Below are 19,839 nucleotides of genomic sequence, written 5' to 3' on the forward strand. Positions count from 1 at the left end.
TGCTTGGCGATGATAGGGGCAGAACCTTAAAGAGGAAAGGGTCTAAACCATTGGTCAAGTTTCAGGAGCTCCTTTAGCACCTCAGACTCAGGGAGAAACTTTGTAGCGGGGCAGGGGGAAAAGCATCGGTGGATAGGTGCATTAGAAGGGGTGGGAGATGTGGAAATGTTGGACGGGCAAGGAGGCATGGCTGAGTCAAATAGGAATCCTGACTTAATGAAGTGGTGATTAAAGATCTCAGCCATGTGCTTCTTGTCAGTAACAACCACATCACCAACTTTAAGGGACATGGGCAGCTGTGAGGAGGGTTTATTCTCCAGGTCTTTAATCGTTTTCCAGAACTTATTGGGGTTAAACCCACAGAGAGAGAGCTGCTCCTTAAAGTAACTAACATTGGCCTTCCGTATAGCCTGAGTGCACTTATTTCTTATTTGCCTGAACGAGAGCCATTCAGCCTGAGTATGCGTGTGCTGAGCCTTTCGCCAAATGCAATTTTTGAGGTTAAATAACTCTGCAAGATCACGGTCGAACCAGGGACTGAACCTGTTTTTAATTTAAACAATCTTTATGGGGACATGTTTGTTAACAATACCATTGAAAATATCAAAGAATAAGGTCCAAGCGTCTTCGACAGAGGGAATCAAGCTGATTCTATACCATTTTACAGAGGCCAGTTCATGAAGGAAGGCTTGCTCATTAATGTTTTTTACCAAGCGTCTATGACAAATCCTGACAGGTCGTTTCACTGAGCAGCCACTACAAACATAGGCTGTAAAACAGTGATCACTAAGGTCATTACAGAAAACACCAGACTGATACCTGTCAGGATTATTTGTGAGGATAACATCAAGAAGAGTAGTCTTTTCTGAGTGTTTGGAGTCATACCTTGTGGGATTGGTAATAATCTGAGAAAGATGTAGGGAGTCCCATTGCTTTAGGACTTGGTCAGGTTGTTTAAGTATGTCCAAGTTTAGGTCACCTAGCAGGACACATTCAGACTTGGTGTCAGGGGCCAGGAGAGAGCTTAGGGCAGGTAGGGTACAGGCCGGTGCTGATGGAGGACGATAGCACCCAGCAACAGTCAACAAAGAGCTATTTGAAAGTTTAATACTTAAAACCAGCAAATCAAATTGTTCAGGGACAGACTTGGTGGAGACAAATGAGCACTGAAGGTGCTCCTTGGCAAAGATTGCCACTCCCCCACCTTTGGAAGATCTGTCTTGCTGAAAAAGGTTATAACCAGAAAGGTTAACATCAGTATTCAAAACACTCTTCCTTAACCACGTCTCAGTAATGACCAACACATCTGGATTGGAGCTGTGAACCCACACTTTCAATCGATCCATTTTAGGTAATAAGCTTCTAGTGTTAACGTGCAGAAAACCCAGGCTTTTACGAGAGCAGAAATCATTGAAGCAGGTATCAGAGCACAAGTCAGAATTGGGGCTAGAAACAGTAGATGGGCCAGGGTGTACATGCACATTTCCAGATATCATCAACAGTAATACAATCAAGGCACAGCACAGGTATTATGAATACAAAGCCGGCAAGAGGTGGTTAGAATGGGACGGGAGGCCAAAGGTCTGTGTAACCAATAGAGAGTCAGAGTCCCAAGACAAACATAGTCTGTCCCACGGTTGGGTAAAGAAAGTGTGTAGTCAACAAAGCATGCAGGAGTCATGAGGCAAATAGCAAAAAAACTAAATGCACAAGAAAAAATAATATACACTGCTCAAAAAAATAAAGGGAACACTTAAACAACACAATGTAACTCCAAGTCAATCACACTTCTGTGAAATCAAACTGTCCACTTAGGAAGCAACACTGATTGACAACACATTCCACATGCTGTTGTGCAAATGGAATAGACAAAAGGTGGAAATTATAGGCAATTAGCAAGACACCCCCAATAAAAGAGTGATTCTGCAGGTGGTGACCACAGACCACTTCTCAGTTCCTATGCTTCCTGGCTGATGTTTTGGTCACTTTTGAATGCTGGCGGTGCTCTCACTCTAGTGGTAGCATGAGACGGAGTCTACAACCCACACAAGTTGCTCTGGTAGTGCAGCTCATCCAGGATGGCACATCAATGCGAGCTGTGGCACGAAGGTTTGCTGAGTCTGTCAGCGTAGTGTCCAGAGCATGGAGGCGCTACCAGGAGACAGGCCAGTACATCAGGAGACGTGGAGGAGGCCGTAGGAGGGCAACAACCCAGCAGCAGGACCGCTACTTCCGCCTTTGAGCAGGAGGAGCACTGCCAGAGCCCTGCAAAATGACCTCCAGCAGGCCACAAATGTGCATGTGTCTGCTCAAACGGTCAGAAACAGACTCCATGAGGGTGGTATGAGGGCCCGACGTCCACAGGTGGGGGTTGTGCTTACAGCCCAACACCGTGCAGGACGTTTGGCATTTGCCAGAGAACACCAAGATTGGCAAATTCGCCACTGGCGCCCTGTGCTCTTCACAGATGAAAGCAGGTTCACACTGAGCACATGTGCACATGTGACAGACGTGACAGAGTCTGGAGACGCCGTGGAGAACGTTCTGCTGCCTGCAACATCCTCCAGCATGACCGGTTTGGTGGTGGGTCAGTCATGGTGTGGGGTGGCATTTCTTTGGGGGGCCGCACAGCCCTCCATGTGCTCGCCAGAGGTAGCCTGACTGCCATTAGGTACCGAGATGAGATCCTCAGAGCCCTTGTGAGACCATATGCTGACACATGCACATTTGTGGCCTGCTGGAGGTCATTTTGCAGGGCTCTGGCAGTGCGCCTCCTGCTCAAAGGCGGAAGTAGCGGTCCTGCTGCTGGGTTGTTGCCCTCCTACGGCCTCCTCCACGTCTCCTGATGTACTGGCCTGTCTCCTGGTAGCGCCTCCATGCTCTGGACACTACGCTGACAGACACAGCAAACCTTCTTGCCACAGCTCGCATTGATGTGCCATCCTGGATGAGCTGCACTACCTGAGCCACTTGTGTGGGTTGTAGACTCCGTCTCATGCTACCACTAGAGTGAGAGCACCGCCAGCATTCAAAAGTGACCAAAACATCAGCCAGGAAGCATAGGAACTGAGAAGTGGTCTGTGGTCACCACCTGCAGAATCACTCCTTTATTGGGGGTGTCTTGCTAATTGCCTTTAATTTCCACCTTTTGTCTATTCCATTTGCACAACAGCATGTGAAATGTATTGTCAATCAGTGTTGCTTCCTAAGTGGACAGTTTGATTTCACAGAGGTGTGATTGACTTGGAGTTACATTGTGTTGTTTAAGTGTTCCCTTTATTTTTTTGAGCAGTGTATATAACGAGTTGGGGCTAGCCATTGTAAGTTCAGAGTCATTCGCCTCAACAGTGCCTGTGTGCTGGAGGTGAGCGAAGTATCGGGAGAGGGGCGGGAGTGTGGTGGGGGTACCTGTACCAGACAGGGGGAGACAACCAGGGCAGACGATGAACAGATCGCCAGGCGGAATCCAGGCATCAGTACAGCAGGCAACTGGAGAAGGTGTCACACCCACTTAGGAGAAGCTTATATTTCTGGAGGCAGATTTCTTGTATAAAAGGCCAGTAGGTGGACTGAACAGCAGGAGGGGGCTTCAAGGTCTATGGATCTGGGTGGGGTAGCCTGCCATTCGTTGGGCTCAAAGGCTTCGACACCTCTCACTTCACATGTCAGAGCTAATTGAAGTTGCATCTCTTTGTCCTTGGTAGCCTTAGCATTCAGTCCTTATAAAGTAAAATATATCATTGTATGTATTTTTCTTCTTGGCTTTTGAAAGTAAAAAAATTGCTTCAGACTAAGCATTACTCACTGAGCTCCAGAGCATTTGCTGTATACCAATCCTGTGTAGGAAGCATTCCAGGTAATTCCAGATAATTCTGTCCAAAATCAGGTTGTATGTTTGGAGTTTTGAAGGAATCTACATTTGTAAACTCTAAACACTAAATCAATCTATTTTTTTTAAACATGCTAAACAACATGTGGGAGCTCATCTGCTCATGACCTCTCATTCTCTCTCCCATCTCTCTCTCTCCCATCCCATCATACTGATCTCATCTATTATGGGAAGTAAGGGGAAGCCAACACCAAAACATTTCTACTGACTACATGCTGCTGGTTGGGATCAGCAGCTCTCTCTCCCTCCCCCTAGTGGTTAGATTAGATCACAGCCATAGAAAAATAAACACTTTTCCGCTGTGAGCTGAGTCAGCTGAGGGCCACAATGAGCCAGTGATGAGTTGGAGAACAGGGGAATAGGAGGAGAGGAGAAGAGGAGGAGAGGAGAAGAGGAGAGCTGCAGATGGCTCATTCAGTAGTGGCTGTGTGGAGGATTATAGAAGCAGGGGACATTGCATTCCAGAATGTGTTCATCATTACCAGAGAATGACAATCACTCAGCAGACTGTTTTGCAGGAACTACTACTCCCTGCTAACGGTTACAAACCCCACTCCGTACAAATTTGCACAACCGCGACATTCAAACGAGGTTGCAATGAAAACTAATGGGACTGTAGCGACTGTGTTAACATCAAAATCTGGGGTGTGAACTACGTTTCTATTCAAGCGTTGATTGACATGGTAATGGCTCAATAGTATTGGAGAAAAGTTGAAAAAACTGACCCCTCTGACGCTGTACGTTAAACTGTGACATGACGTAACGTACAGCACACATAAAGCAACTAATTCTGCCTCTCTCCACCAGGTGTAGCGCTTCTCTCACCGTTTAAAAACCACTCCCTCTACTTCTCCCTCTACTTCTCCCTCTACTTCTCCCTCTACTTCTCCCTCTACTACTCCTCTACTACTCCTCTACTTCTCCCTCTACTACTCCCTCTACTTCTCCCTCTACTTCTCCCTCTACTTCTCCCTCTACTACTCCCTCTACTTCTCCCTCTACTTCTCCTCTACTACTCCTCTACTACTCCCTCTACTACTCCCTCTACTACTCCCTCTACTTCTCCCTCTACTACTCCCTCTACTACTCCCTCTACTACTCCTCTACTACTCCTCTACTTCTCCCTCTACTACTCCCTCTACTTCTCCCTCTACTTCTCCCTCTACTTCTCCCTCTACTACTCCCTCTACTACTCCCTCTACTACTCCCTCTACTACTCCCTCTACTTCTCCCTCTACTACTCCCTCTACTTCTCCCTCTACTACTCCCTCTACTACTCCCTCTACTTCTCCCTCTACTACTCCTCTACTTCTCCCTCTACTACTCCCTCTACTTCTCCCTCTACTTCTCCCTCTACTACTCCCTCTACTACTCCCTCTACTTCTCCCTCTACTTCTCCCTCTACTACTCCCTCTACTACTCCCTCTACTTCTCCCTCTACTACTCCTCTACTTCTCCCTCTACTTCTCCCTCTACTTCTCCCTCTACTTCTCCCTCTACTACTCCCTCTACTACTCCCTCTACTTCTCCCTCTACTTCTCCCTCTACTACTCCCTCTACTACTCCCTCTACTACTCCCTCTACTACTCCCTCTACTTCTCCCTCTACTACTCCCTCTACTACTCCCTCTACTACTCCCTCTACTACTCCCTCTACTTCTCCCTCTACTACTCCCTCTACTACTCCCTCTACTTCTCCCTCTACTACTCCCTCTACTACTCCCTCTACTACTCCCTCTACTACTCCCTCTACTTCTCCCTCTATTTCTCCCTCTACTACTCCCTCTACTACTCCCTCTACTTCTCCCTCTACTTCTCCCTCTACTACTCCCTCTACTACTCCCTCTACTACTCCCTCTACTACTCCCTCTACTTCTCCCTCTACTACTCCCTCTACTACTCCCTCTACTACTCCCTCTACTTCTCCCTCTACTACTCCCTCTACTACTCCCTCTACTACTCCCTCTACTTCTCCCTCTACTACTCCCTCTACTTCTCCTCTACTACTCCCTCTACTTCTCCCTCTACTACTCCCTCTACTACTCCCTCTACTACTCCCTCTACTTCTCCCTCTACTACTCCCTCTACTTCTCCCTCTACTACTCCCTCTACTTCTCCCTCTACTTCTCCCTCTACTTCTCCCTCTACTTCTCCCTCTACTACTCCCTCTACTACTCCCTCTACTACTCCCTCTACTTCTCCCTCTACTACTCCCTCTACTTCTCCCTCTACTTCTCCCTCTACTACTCCCTCTACTACTCCCTCTACTACTCCCTCTACTTCTCCCTCTACTTCTCCCTCTACTACTCCCTCTACTACTCCTCTACTTCTCCTCTACTTCTCCCTCTACTACTCCTCTACTTCTCCTCTACTTCTCCCTCTACTTCTCCCTCTACTTCTCCCTCTACTTCTCCCTCTACTACTCCCTCTACTTCTCCCTCTACTACTCCCTCTACTACTCCCTCTACTTCTCCCTCTACTACTCCCTCTACTACTCCCTCTACTACTCCCTCTACTTCTCCCTCTACTTCTCCCTCTACTTCTCCCTCTACTTCTCCATCTACTTCTCCCTCTACTACTCCCTCTACTACTCCCTCTACTTCTCCCTCTACTTCTCCCTCTACTTCTCCCTCTACTACTCCCTCTACTTCTCCCTCTACTACTCCCTCTACTACTCCCTCTACTACTCCTCTACTTCTCCCTCTACTTCTCCCTCTACTTCTCCCTCTACTTCTCCCTCTACTACTCCCTCTACTACTCCCTCTACTTCTCCCTCTACTACTCCCTCTACTTCTCCCTCTACTTCTCCCTCTACTACTCCCTCTACTACTCCCTCTACTTCTCCCTCTACTTCTCCCTCTACTTCTCCCTCTACTACTCCCTCTACTACTCCCTCTACTACTCCCTCTACTTCTCCCTCTACTTCTCCCTCTACTTCTCCCTCTACTACTCCCTCTACTACTCCTCTACTTCTCCTCTACTACTCCCTCTACTACTCCTCTACTTCTCCTCTACTTCTCCCTCTACTACTCCCTCTACTACTCCCTCTACTACTCCTCTACTTCTCCCTCTACTTCTCCCTCTACTTCTCCCTCTACTACTCCCTCTACTACTCCCTCTACTTCTCCTCTACTTCTCCCTCTACTACTCCCTCTACTTCTCCCTCTACTACTCCCTCTACTTCTCCCTCTACTACTCCCTCTACTTCTCCCTCTACTTCTCCCTCTACTTCTCCCTCTACTACTCCCTCTACTTCTCCCTCTACTACTCCCTCTACTTCTCCCTCTACTTCTCCCTCTACTTCTCCCTCTACTACTCCCTCTACTACTCCTCTACTACTCCTCTACTTCTCCTCTACTACTCCCTCTACTTCTCCCTCTACTTCTCCCTCTACTTCTCCCTCTACTTCTCCATCTACTACTCCCTCTACTACTCCTCTACTACTCCCTCTACTTCTCCCTCTACTACTCCCTCTACTACTCCCTCTACTACTCCTCTACTTCTCCCTCTACTACTCCTCTACTACTCCTCTACTACTCCTCTACTACTCCCTCTACTACTCAGGGAGGACAAGACCAAGGACGTAGCCTTCGTTAGTATCCTCGATCTGGCCTCACTCAGCAGGGACGACCCCGTGATCAGATAGAAGGAGGTGATAGTTCAAATGTGTGGTAAAACTAGGGAAGGATGAGGAGAGTATTGCTGTGAGGGGGGAGGGATGTTGAAACTAAGGTCGCAACCCAATTCTCTATCCTTCTGCCTATCATGAATTCTATCTAGGCAATACTCTCTGTAACAATAGCTGAAACTAACAGGGGGGTTGATACCAAGGACTCTCTTATTAGAGCATAAGGATTTTTGAGAGAACATTACAGATGTAGGATCTTCATTTTTTGTCCTGTAATGAACTTTCCTGCAATTCAGAAAATGTAAAACTTGTAGTGTATTTGCGGTCTAAAAAGACTTCTAAAGTTTGTAATTTCCACTTTAAAAAAACAGACTCGATTTTCTCTTACAACAAATGTATCAACCCCCACAAAATGTTTCATTCATTAATTATTTTCCACATAATAATTCACATTTCCTGTTGCTACAGGATTACTTTCCTGCTTTAACAAAATGCCTCGAATTAAGATCCTACACCTGTATAACTTAAGCTTCCGCATAAGGATGCATTTTAAAAACAGAAGCTTGACTTCAAACCACTGTTAGTAATATTGAGATTGAACAATAGTATTTTAGCCCTTTACCATCCACGGGGAACTTAACTATCCGTCAATTAATGACACAAAACAATGAGCATATTGTGTTAAACCGCATCAACAAGTTCTGTGTTCAATGACTAAGGAAAACAAATGCCTGCCTTACTATTGTAGCTTCGTTCATTGCCAGAGTTAAGTTATAAGGCAGTCATAATGCATTATGAGCACAGTTATAAACACGTACTGTGCATTCGGAAAGTATTCAGTCCCTTTGACTTTTTCAATTTGATTACTTTACAGCCTTTTTCGAAAAGTTATTAAATTGTTTGATGAAAAAACAATCTACACACAATATCCCATAATGACAGAGCAAAAACAGGTTTTTAGACATTTTTGCAAATGTATTAAAAATAAAACACTGAAATATCACATTTACATACTGTAGATATGGGCTTCATAGAATGCGCTATCTACTTGACAATAGCACATTAGAGAACACTTTAAAAGGACATCCACTTGGGAAAATGTAACCTAATATCACATTGTGCCATTATAAGTGTATACATTGTACTTGACGTAGTACTAAGGCATATTTTCCAGGAGTTAACTGGAACACATGTATTTGTATTGGTATTTATTAGGGATCCCCATTAGCGTCTGCCTAGGCAGCAGCTACTCTTTGTCACACCCTGATCTGTTTCACCTGTCTTTGTGCTTGTCTCCACCCCCCTCCAGGTGTGCTTGTCTGTTGCCAGTTCATTTTGTCCGTAGAACCCACCAGCATTTTGTTTCCCTGCTCCCACCTGTTCCTTGTTCCTGTTTTCTACTTTCCCGGTTCTGACCTTTCTGCCTGCCCTGAGCCTGCCTGTCGTCCTCTACCTTTGCCTCACTACTCTGGATTACCGACCTCTGACCTGACCCTGAGCCTGGGTCAGGTCAGCCTGGTCTTATAGTAACTGTAACAGTCCTGGTCAGTGTTACTGTAGGGTGTTGGTCTTATAGTAACTGTAACAGTCCTGGTGTTACTGTAGGGTGTTGGTCTTATAGTAACTGTAACAGTCCTGGTGTTACTGTAGGGTGTTGGTCTTATAGTAACTGTAACAGTCCTGGTGTTACTGTAGGGTGTTGGTCTTATAGTAACTGTAACAGTCCTGGTGTTACTGTAGGGTGTTGGTCTTATAGTAACTGTAACAGTCCTGGTGTTACTGTAGGGTGTTGGTCTTATAGTAACTGTAACAGTCCTGGTGTTACTGTAGGGTGTTGGTCTTATAGTAACTGTAACAGTCCTGGTCAGTGTTACTGTAGGGTGTTGGTCTTATAGTAACTGTAACAGTCCTGGTGTTACTGTAGGGTGTTGGTCTTATAGTAACTGTAACAGTCCTGGTGTTACTGTAGGGTGTTGGTCTTATAGTAACTGTAACAGTCCTGGTGTTACTGTAGGGTGTTGGTCTTATAGTAACTGTAACAGTCCTGGTGTTACTGTAGGGTGTTGGTCTTATAGTAACTGTAACAGTCCTGGTGTTACTGTAGGGTGTTGGTCTTATAGTAACTGTAACAGTCCTGGTGTTACTGTAGGGTGTTGGTCTTATAGTAACTGTAACAGTCCTGGTGTTACTGTAGGGTGTTGGTCTTATAGTAACTGTAACAGTCCTGGTGTTACTGTAGGGTGTTGGTCTTATAGTAACTGTAACAGTCCTGGTCAGTGTTACTGTAGGGTGTTGGTCTTATAGTAACTGTAACAGGCCTGGTGTTACTGTAGGGTGTTGGTCTTATAGTAACTGTAACAGTCCTGGTGTTACTGTAGGGTGTTGGTCTTATAGTAACTGTAACAGTCCTGGTGTTACTGTAGGGTGTTGGTCTTATAGTAACTGTAACAGTCCTGGTCAGTGTTACTGTAGGGTGTTGGTCTTATAGTAACTGTAACAGGCCTGGTGTTACTGTAGGGTGTTGGTCTTATAGTAACTGTAACAGTCCTGGTGTTACTGTAGGGTGTTGGTCTTATAGTAACTGTAACAGTCCTGGTGTTACTGTAGGGTGTTGGTCTTATAGTAACTGTAACAGTCCTGGTGTTACTGTAGGGTGTTGGTCTTATAGTAACTGTAACAGTCCTGGTGTTACTGTAGGGTGTTGGTCTTATAGTAACTGTAACAGTCCTGGTCAGTGTTACTGTAGGGTGTTGGTCTTATAGTAACTGTAACAGGCCTGGTGTTACTGTAGGGTGTTGGTCTTATAGTAACTGTAACAGTCCTGGTGTTACTGTAGGGTGTTGGTCTTATAGTAACTGTAACAGTCCTGGTGTTACTGTAGGGTGTTGGTCTTATAGTAACTGTAACAGTCCTGGTCAGTGTTACTGTAGGGTGTTGGTCTTATAGTAACTGTAACAGGCCTGGTGTTACTGTAGGGTGTTGGTAGATGTAGAGGAAAACCAGCATGATGTAGAGGAAAACCATTATAGTGTAGAGGTAAACCAGCATGATGTAGAGGTAAACCATTATAGTGTAGAGGAAAACCAGCATGGTGTAGAGGAAAACCATTATAGTGTAGAGGAAACCAGCATAATGTAGAGGAAAACCAGCATGATGTAGAGGTAAACCAGCATGATGTAGAGGAAAACCATTATAGTGTACAGGAAAACCATTATAGTGTAGAGGAAAACCATTATAGTGTACAGGAAAACCATTATAGTGTAGAGGTAAACCATTATAGTGTAGAGGAAAACCAGCATGATGTAGAGGAAAACCAGCATGATGTAGAGGAAAACCAGCATGATGTAGAGGTAAACCAGCATAATGTAGAGGAAAACCATTATAGTGTAGAGGAAAACCAGCATGATGTAGAGGAAACCAGCATAATGTAGAGGAAAACCATTATAGTGTAGAGGAAACCAGCATAATGTAGAGGAAAACCAGCATGATGTAGAGGAAAACCATTATAGTGTAGAGGAAACCAGCATAATGTAGAGGAAAACCAGCATGATGTAGAGGTAAACCAGCATGATGTAGAGGAAAACCATTATAGTGTAGAGGAAAACCATTATAGTGTAGAGGAAAACCATTATAGTGTAGAGGAAAACCATTATAGTGTAGAGGAAAACCAGCATGATGTAGAGGTAAACCAGCATAATGTAGAGGTAAACCAGCATAATGTAGAGGAAAACCATTATAGTGTAGAGGAAACCAGCATAATGTAGAGGAAAACCAGCATGATGTAGAGGTAAACCAGCATGATGTAGAGGAAAACCATTATAGTGTACAGGAAAACCATTATAGTGTAGAGGAAAACCATTATAGTGTACAGGAAAACCATTATAGTGTAGAGGTAAACCATTATAGTGTAGAGGAAAACCAGCATAATGTAGAGGTAAACCAGCATGATGTAGAGGAAAACCATTATAGTGTACAGGAAAACCATTATAATGTAGACTAAAACCAGCATAATGTAGAGGAAAACCATTATAGTGTAGAGGAAAACCAGCATGATGTAGAGGAAAACCAGCATAATGTAGAGGAAAACCATTATAATGTAGACTAAAACCAGCATAATGTACAGGAAAACCAGCATGATGTAGAGGAAAACCAGCATGATGTAGAGGTAAACCAGCATGATGTAGAGGTAAACCAGCATAATGTAGAGGAAAACCAGCATGATGTAGAGGTAAACCAGCATGATGTAGAGGAAAACCAGCATGATGTAGAGGTAAACCAGCATGATGTAGAGGTAAACCAGCATGATGTATAGGTTAACCAACATAATGTAGAGGTTAACCAGCATAATGTAGAGGAAAACCAGCATGATGTAGAGGTTAACCAGCATAATGTAGAGGAAACCAGCATGATGTAGAGGAAAACCAGCATAATGTAGAGGAAAACCAGCATAATGTAGAGGAAAACCAGCATCAAGTAGAGGAAAACCAGCATCAAGTAGAGGTTAACCAGCATGATGTAGAGGTTAACCAGCATAATGTAGAGGAAAACCAGCATAATGTAGAGGAAAACCAGCATGATGTAGAGGTAAACCAGCATGATGTAGAGGAAACCAGCATGATGTAGAGGAAAACCAGCATAATGTAGAGGAAAACCAGCATAATGTAGAGGAAAACCAGCATCAAGTAGAGGTTAACCAGCATGATGTAGAGGTTAACCAGCATAATGTAGAGGAAAACCAGCATAATGTAGAGGAAAACCAGCATGATGTAGAGGTAAACCAGCATGATGTAGAGGTAAACCAGCATGATGTAGAGGTTAACCAGCATAATGTAGAGGTAAACCAGCATGATGTAGAGGAAACCAGCATAATGTAGAGGAAACCAGCATAATGTAGAGGAAAACCAATATAATGTAGAGGAAAACCAGCATGATGTAGATAAAACCAGCATAATGTAGAGGAAACCAGCATAATGTAGAGGTAAACCAGCATGATGTAGAGGAAACCAGCATAATGTAGAGGAAACCAGCATGATGTAGAGGAAAACCAGCATGATGTAGATAAAACCAGCATAATGTAGAGGAAACCAGCATAATGTAGAGGTAAACCAGCATGATGTAGATAAAACCAGCATGATGTAGAGGTAAACCAGCATGATGTAGAGGTAAACCAGCATGATGTAGAGGTTAACCAGCATAATGTAGAGGGAAACCGGCATAATGTAGAGGAAACCAGCATGATGTAGATGAAACCAGCATAATGTAGAGGAAACCAGCATAATGTAGAGGTAAACCAGCATGATGTAGAGGTAAACCAGCATGATGTAGAGGTTAACCAGCATAATGTAGAGGAAAACCAGCATAATGTAGAGGTAAACCAGCATGATGTAGAGGTAAACCAGCATAATGTAGAGGAAACCAGCATGATGTAGAGGTAAACCAGCATCATGTAGAGGTAAACCAGCATAATGTAGAGGAAACCAGCATGATGTAGAGGTAAACCAGCATCATGTAGAGGTAAACCAGCATAATGTAGAGGTAAACCATTATAGTGTAGAGGAAACCAGCATGATGTAGAGGGAAATCATTATAGTGTAGAGGTTAACCAGCATCATGTAGAGGTTAACCAGCATAATGTAGAGGTAAACCAGCATAATGTAGAGGAAACCAGCATGATGTAGAGGAAAACCATTATAGTGTAGAGGTTAACCAGCATAATGTAGAGGTAAACCAGCATAATGTAGAGGTTAACCAGCATAGTGTAGAGGAAAACCAGCATAATGTAGAGGAAACCACCATAATGTAGAGGTAAACCAGCATGATGTAGAGGTTAACCAGCATGATGTAGAGGTAAACCAGCATAATGTAGAGGAAAACCAGCATAGTGTAGAGGAAAACCAGCATAATGTAGAGGTTAACCAGCATAATGTAGAGGTAAACCAGCATAATGTAGAGGAAAACCAGCATGATGTAGAGGAAAACCATTATAGTGTAGAGGTTAACCAGCATAATGTAGAGGTAAACCAGCATAATGTAGAGGTTAACCAGCATAATGTAGAGGAAAACCAGCATAGTGTAGAGGAAAACCAGCATAATGTAGAGGAAACCAGCATAATGTAGAGGAAACCAGCATGATGTAGAGGAAACCAGCATAATGTAGAGGAAACCAGCATGATGTAGAGGTAAACCAGCATCATGTAGAGGAAAACCAGCATGATGTAGAGGAAAACCATTATAGTGTAGAGGAAAACCAGCATAATGTAGAGGTTAACCAGCATAATGTAGAGGAAACCAGCATGATGTAGAGGTAAACCAGCATCATGTAGAGGAAAACCAGCATGATGTAGAGGAAAACCAGCATAATGTAGAGGAAAACCAGCATAATGTAGAGGTAAACCAGCGTAATGTAGAGGAAACCAGCATGATGTAGAGGTAAACCAGCATCATGTAGAGGTTAACCAGCATAATGTAGAGGAAAACCAGCATAATGTAGAGGTTAACCAGCATAATGTAGAGGAAACCAGCATAATGTAGAGGTTAACCAGCATAATGTAGAGGAAACCAGCATGATGTAGAGGAAAACCAGCATGATGTAGAGGTTAACCAGCATAATGTAGAGGAAAACCAGCATAATGTAGAGGTAAACCAGCGTAATGTAGAGGAAACCAGCATGATGTAGAGGTAAACCAGCATCATGTAGAGGTTAACCAGCATAATGTAGAGGAAAACCAGCATAATGTAGAGGTTAACCAGCATAATGTAGAGGAAACCAGCATAATGTAGAGGTTAACCAGCATAATGTAGAGGAAACCAGCATGATGTAGAGGAAAACCAGCATGATGTAGAGGTTAACCAGCATAATGTAGAGGAAACCAGCATAATGTAGAGGTTAACCAGCATAATGTAGAGGAAACCAGCATGATGTAGAGGTAAACCAGCATAATGTAGAGGTTAACCAGCATAATGTAGAGGAAAACCAGCATAATGTAGAGGTTAACCAGCATAATGTAGAGGAAACCAGCATGATGTAGAGGTTAACCAGCGTAATGTAGAGGTTAACCAGCATGATGTAGAGGTTAACCAGCGTAATGTGGAGGTTAACCAGCATGATGTAGAGGAAACCAGCATAATGTAGAGGTTAACCAGCATAATGTAGAGGAAAACCAGCATGGTGTAGAGGAAAACCATTATAGTGTAGAGGAAAACCAGCATAATGTAGAGGAAAACCAGCATGATGTAGAGGAAAACCATTATAGTGTAGAGGTAAACCAGCATGATGTAGAGGAAACCAGCATAATGTAGAGGAAACCAGCATAATGTAGAGGTAAACCAGCGTAATGTAGAGGTCAACCAGCATGATGTAGAGGAAACCAGCGTAATGTAGAGGAAAACCAGCATAATGTAGAGGAAAACCAGCATGATGTAGAGGAAAACCATTATAGTGTAGAGGAAAACCAGCATAATGTAGAGGAAAACCAGCATGATGTAGAGGAAAACCATTATAGTGTAGAGGTAAACCAGCATGATGTAGAGGAAACCAGCATAATGTAGAGGAAACCAGCATAATGTAGAGGAAAACCATTATAGTGTAGAGGAAAACCAGCATGATGTAGAGGAAAACCATTATAGTGTAGAGGAAAACCAGCATGATGTAGAGGAAAACCATTATAGTGTAGAGGAAAACCAGCATGGTGTAGAGGAAAACCATTATAGTGTAGAGGAAAACCAGCATAATGTAGAGGAAAACCAGCATGATGTAGAGGAAAACCATTATAGTGTAGAGGTAAACCAGCATGATGTAGAGGAAACCAGCATAATGTAGAGGAAACCAGCATAATGTAGAGGAAAACCATTATAGTGTAGAGGAAAACCAGCATGATGTAGAGGAAACCAGCATAATGTAGAGGAAACCAGCATAATGTAGAGGTAAACCAGCGTAATGTAGAGGTCAACCAGCATGATGTAGAGGAAACCAGCGTAATGTAGAGGAAAACCAGCATAATGTAGAGATTAACCAGCATGATGAAGAGGAAACCAGCATGATGTAGAGGAAAACCATTATAGTGTAGAGGAAAACCAGCATGATGTAGAGGTAAACCATTATAGTGTAGAGGAAAACCAGCATAATGTAGAGGAAAACCATTATAGTGTAGAGAAAAACCATTATAGTGTAGAGGAAAACCAGCATGATGTAGAGGTAAACCAGCATGATGTAGAGGAAAACCATTATAGTGTACAGGAAAACCAGCATGATTTAGAGGTAAACCAGCATGATGTAGAGGAAAACCAGCATAATGTAGAGGAAAACCATTATAATGTAGACTAAAACCAGCATAATGTACAGGAAAACCAGCATGATGTAGAGGAAAACCAGCATGATGTAGAGGTAAACCAGCATGATGTAGAGGTAAACCAGCATGATGTAGAGGAAAACCAGCATGATGTAGATGAAACCAGCATAATGTAGAGGAAACCAGCATAATGTAGAGGTTAACCAGCATAATGTAGAGGTAAACCAGCATGATGTAGAGGAAAACCAGCATAATGTAGAGGTTAACCAGCATAATGTAGAGGTAAACCAGCATGATGTAGAGGAAAACCATTATAGTGTAGAGGAAACCAGCATGATGTAGAGGAAACCAGCATGGTGTAGAGGAAAACCAGCATGATGTAGATAAAACCAGCATAATGTAGAGGTAAACCAGCATAATGTAGAGGTTAACCAGCATAATGTAGAGGAAAACCAGCATGATGTAGATAAAACCAGCATAATGTAGAGGTTAACCAGCATGATGTAGAGGTAAACCAGCATAATGTAGAGGTAAACCAGCATAATGTAGAGGTTAACCAGCATAATGTAGAGGAAAACCAGCATAGTGTAGAGGATAACCAGCATAATGTAGAGGAAACCAGCATAATGTAGAGGAAACCAGCATGATGTAGAGGAAACCAGCATAATGTAGAGGAAACCAGCATGATGTAGAGGTAAACCAGCATCATGTAGAGGTTAACCAGCATAATGTAGAGGAAAACCAGCATGATGTAGAGGAAAACCATTATAGTGTAGAGGAAACCAGCATAATGTAGAGGAAAACCAGCATAATGTAGAGGTAAACCAGCGTAATGTAGAGGAAACCAGCATGATGTAGAGGTAAACCAGCATCATGTAGAGGTTAACCAGCATAATGTAGAGGAAAACCAGCATAATGTAGAGGTTAACCAGCATAATGTAGAGGAAACCAGCATAATGTAGAGGTTAACCAGCATAATGTAGAGGAAACCAGCATGATGTAGAGGAAACCAGCATGATGTAGAGGTTAACCAGCATAATGTAGAGGAAAACCAGCATAATGTAGAGGTAAACCATTATAGTGTAGAGGAAAACCATTATAGTGTAGAGGAAAACCAGCATGATGTAGAGGAAACCAGCATAATGTAGAGGAAACCAGCATAATGTAGAGGTAAACCAGCGTAATGTAGAGGTCAACCAGCATGATGTAGAGGAAACCAGCATAATGTAGAGGAAAACCAGCATAATGTAGAGGTAAACCAGCGTAATGTAGAGGAAAACCAGCATAATGTAGAGATTAACCAGCATGATGAAGAGGAAACCAGCATGATGTAGAGGAAAACCATTATAGTGTAGAGGAAAACCATTATAGTGTAGAGAAAAACCATTATAGTGTAGAGGAAACCAGCATGATGTAGAGGTAAACCAGCATGATGTAGAGGAAAACCATTATAGTGTAGAGGAAAACCAGCATGATTTAGAGGTAAACCAGCATGATGTAGAGGAAAACCAGCATAATGTAGAGGAAAACCATTATAATGTAGAGGAAAACCAGCATGATGTAGAGGTAAACCAGCATGATGTAGAGGTAAACCAGCATGATGTAGAGGAAAACCAGCATGATGTAGAGGTAAACCAGCATGATGTAGAGGTAAACCAGCATGATGTAGAGGAAAACCAGCATGATGTAGATGAAACAAGCATAATGTAGAGGAAACCAGCATAATGTAGAGGTAAACCAGCATGATGTAGAGGAAAACTAGCATAATGTAGAGGTTAACCAGCATAATGTAGAGGTAAACCAGCATGATGTAGAGGAAAACCATTATAGTGTAGAGGAAAACCAGCATGATGTAGAGGAAACCAGCATGATGTAGAGGTAAACCAGCATGATGTAGAGGTAAACCAGCATGATGAAGAGGAAACCAGCATGATGTAGAGGTTAACCAGCATGATGTAGAGGTAAACCAGCATGATGTAGAGGTAAACCAGCATGATGAAGAGGAAACCAGCATGATGTAGAGGTTAACCAGCATAATGTAGAGGAAAACCAGCATAATGTAGAGGAAAACCAGCATGATGTAGATAAAACCAGCATAATGTAGAGGTTAACCAGCATGATGTAGAGGTAAACCAGCATAATGTAGAGGTAAACCAGCATAATGTAGAGGTTAACCAGCATAATGTAGAGGAAAACCAGCATAGTGTAGAGGAAAACCAGCATAATGTAGAGGAAACCAGCATAATGTAGAGGAAACCAGCATGATGTAGAGGTAAACCAGCATAATGTAGAGGAAACCAGCATGATGTAGAGGTAAACCAGCATCATGTAGAGGTTAACCAGCATAATGTAGAGGAAAACCAGCATGATGTAGAGGAAAACCATTATAGTGTAGAGGAAACCAGCATAATGTAGAGGAAAACCAGCATAATGTAGAGGTAAACCAGCGTAATGTAGAGGAAACCAGCATGATGTAGAGGTAAACCAGCATCATGTAGAGGTTAACCAGCATAATGTAGAGGAAAACCAGCATAATGTAGAGGTTAACCAGCATAATGTAGAGGAAAAACCAGCATAATGTAGAGGTTAACCAGCATAATGTAGAGGAAACCAGCATGATGTAGAGGAAAACCAGCATGATGTAGAGGTTAACCAGCATAATGTAGAGGAAAACCAGCATAATGTAGAGGTTAACCAGCATAATGTAGAGGAAACCAGCATGATGTAGAGGTAAACCAGCATAATGTAGAGGTTAACCAGCATAATGTAGAGGAAACCAGCATGATGTAGAGGTTAACCAGCGTAATGTAGAGGTTAACCAGCATGATGTAGAGGTTAACCAGCGTAATGTGGAGGTTAACCAGCATGATGTAGAGGAAACCAGCATAATGTAGAGGTTAACCAGCATAATGTAGAGGTTAACCAGCATGGTGTAGAGGAAAACCATTATAGTGTAGAGGAAAACCATTATAGTGTAGAGGAAAACCATTATAGTGTAGAGGAAAACCAGCATGATGTAGAGGAAACCAGCATAATGTAGAGGAAACCAGCATAATGTAGAGGTAAACCAGCGTAATGTAGAGGTCAACCAGCATGATGTAGAGGAAACCAGCATAATGTAGAGGAAAACCAGCATAATGTAGAGGTAAACCAGCGTAATGTAGAGGAAAACCAGCATAATGTAGAGATTAACCAGCATGATGAAGAGGAAACCAGCATGATGTAGAGGAAAACCATTATAGTGTAGAGGAAAACCAGCATAATGTAGAGGAAAACCATTATAGTGTAGAGGAAAACCATTATAGTGTAGAGGAAAACCAGCATGATGTAGAGGTAAACCAGCATGATGTAGAGGAAAACCATTATAGTGTAGAGGAAAACCAGCATGATTTAGAGGTAAACCAGCATGATGTAGAGGAAAACCAGCATAATGTAGAGGAAAACCATTATAATGTAGACTAAAACCAGCATAATGTAGAGGAAACCAGCATAATGTAGAGGTAAACCAGCATGATGTAGAGGAAAACCAGCATAATGTAGAGGTTAACCAGCATAATGTAGAGGTAAACCAGCATGATGTAGAGGAAAACCAGCATGATGTAGAGGAAAACCAGCATGATGTAGAGGTAAACCAGCATGATGTAGAGGTAAACCAGCATGATGTAGAGGAAAACCAGCATGATGTAGATGAAACCAGCATAATGTAGAGGAAACCAGCATAATGTAGAGGTAAACCAGCATGATGTAGAGGAAAACCAGCATAATGTAGAGGTTAACCAGCATAATGTAGAGGTAAACCAGCATGATGTAGAGGAAAACCATTATAGTGCCTAGGGAAACATATAGTGTAGAGGAAACCAGCATAATGTAGAGGAAACTGCTTATACTCTGCTCTTCTCTATACTACACGCTGCTCTGTACTTTACTATACTCGGCTCTATGCTCTACTCTACTCTGCTCTATACGCTGCTCTACTTTGTTCTATGCTCTACTCTGCTCTGCTCTATACCCTACTTTTCTCTGCTCTATACTCGA

The 19,839-nt window shown here is 42.9% G+C and overlaps 1 protein-coding gene across 1 annotated transcript in view; it reads left to right on the plus strand.

Moving 5' to 3' along the window:
* Positions 1-1,562: 1,562 nt before the first annotated feature.
* The window catches only part of LOC120042894 (secreted frizzled-related protein 1-like), a 29,077-nt gene continuing 10,800 nt past the window's right edge, over positions 1,563-19,839 (plus strand). The window contains exon 1 of the mRNA XM_038987662.1: positions 1,563-1,581. Within this exon, the coding sequence (XP_038843590.1) occupies positions 1,563-1,581 (19 nt within the window). The remainder of the gene's footprint in view (positions 1,582-19,839) is intronic.

This window comes from Salvelinus namaycush, unplaced genomic scaffold (genome assembly GCF_016432855.1).
Source record: "Salvelinus namaycush isolate Seneca unplaced genomic scaffold, SaNama_1.0 Scaffold798, whole genome shotgun sequence".
Lineage (NCBI taxonomy): Eukaryota > Metazoa > Chordata > Actinopteri > Salmoniformes > Salmonidae > Salvelinus > Salvelinus namaycush.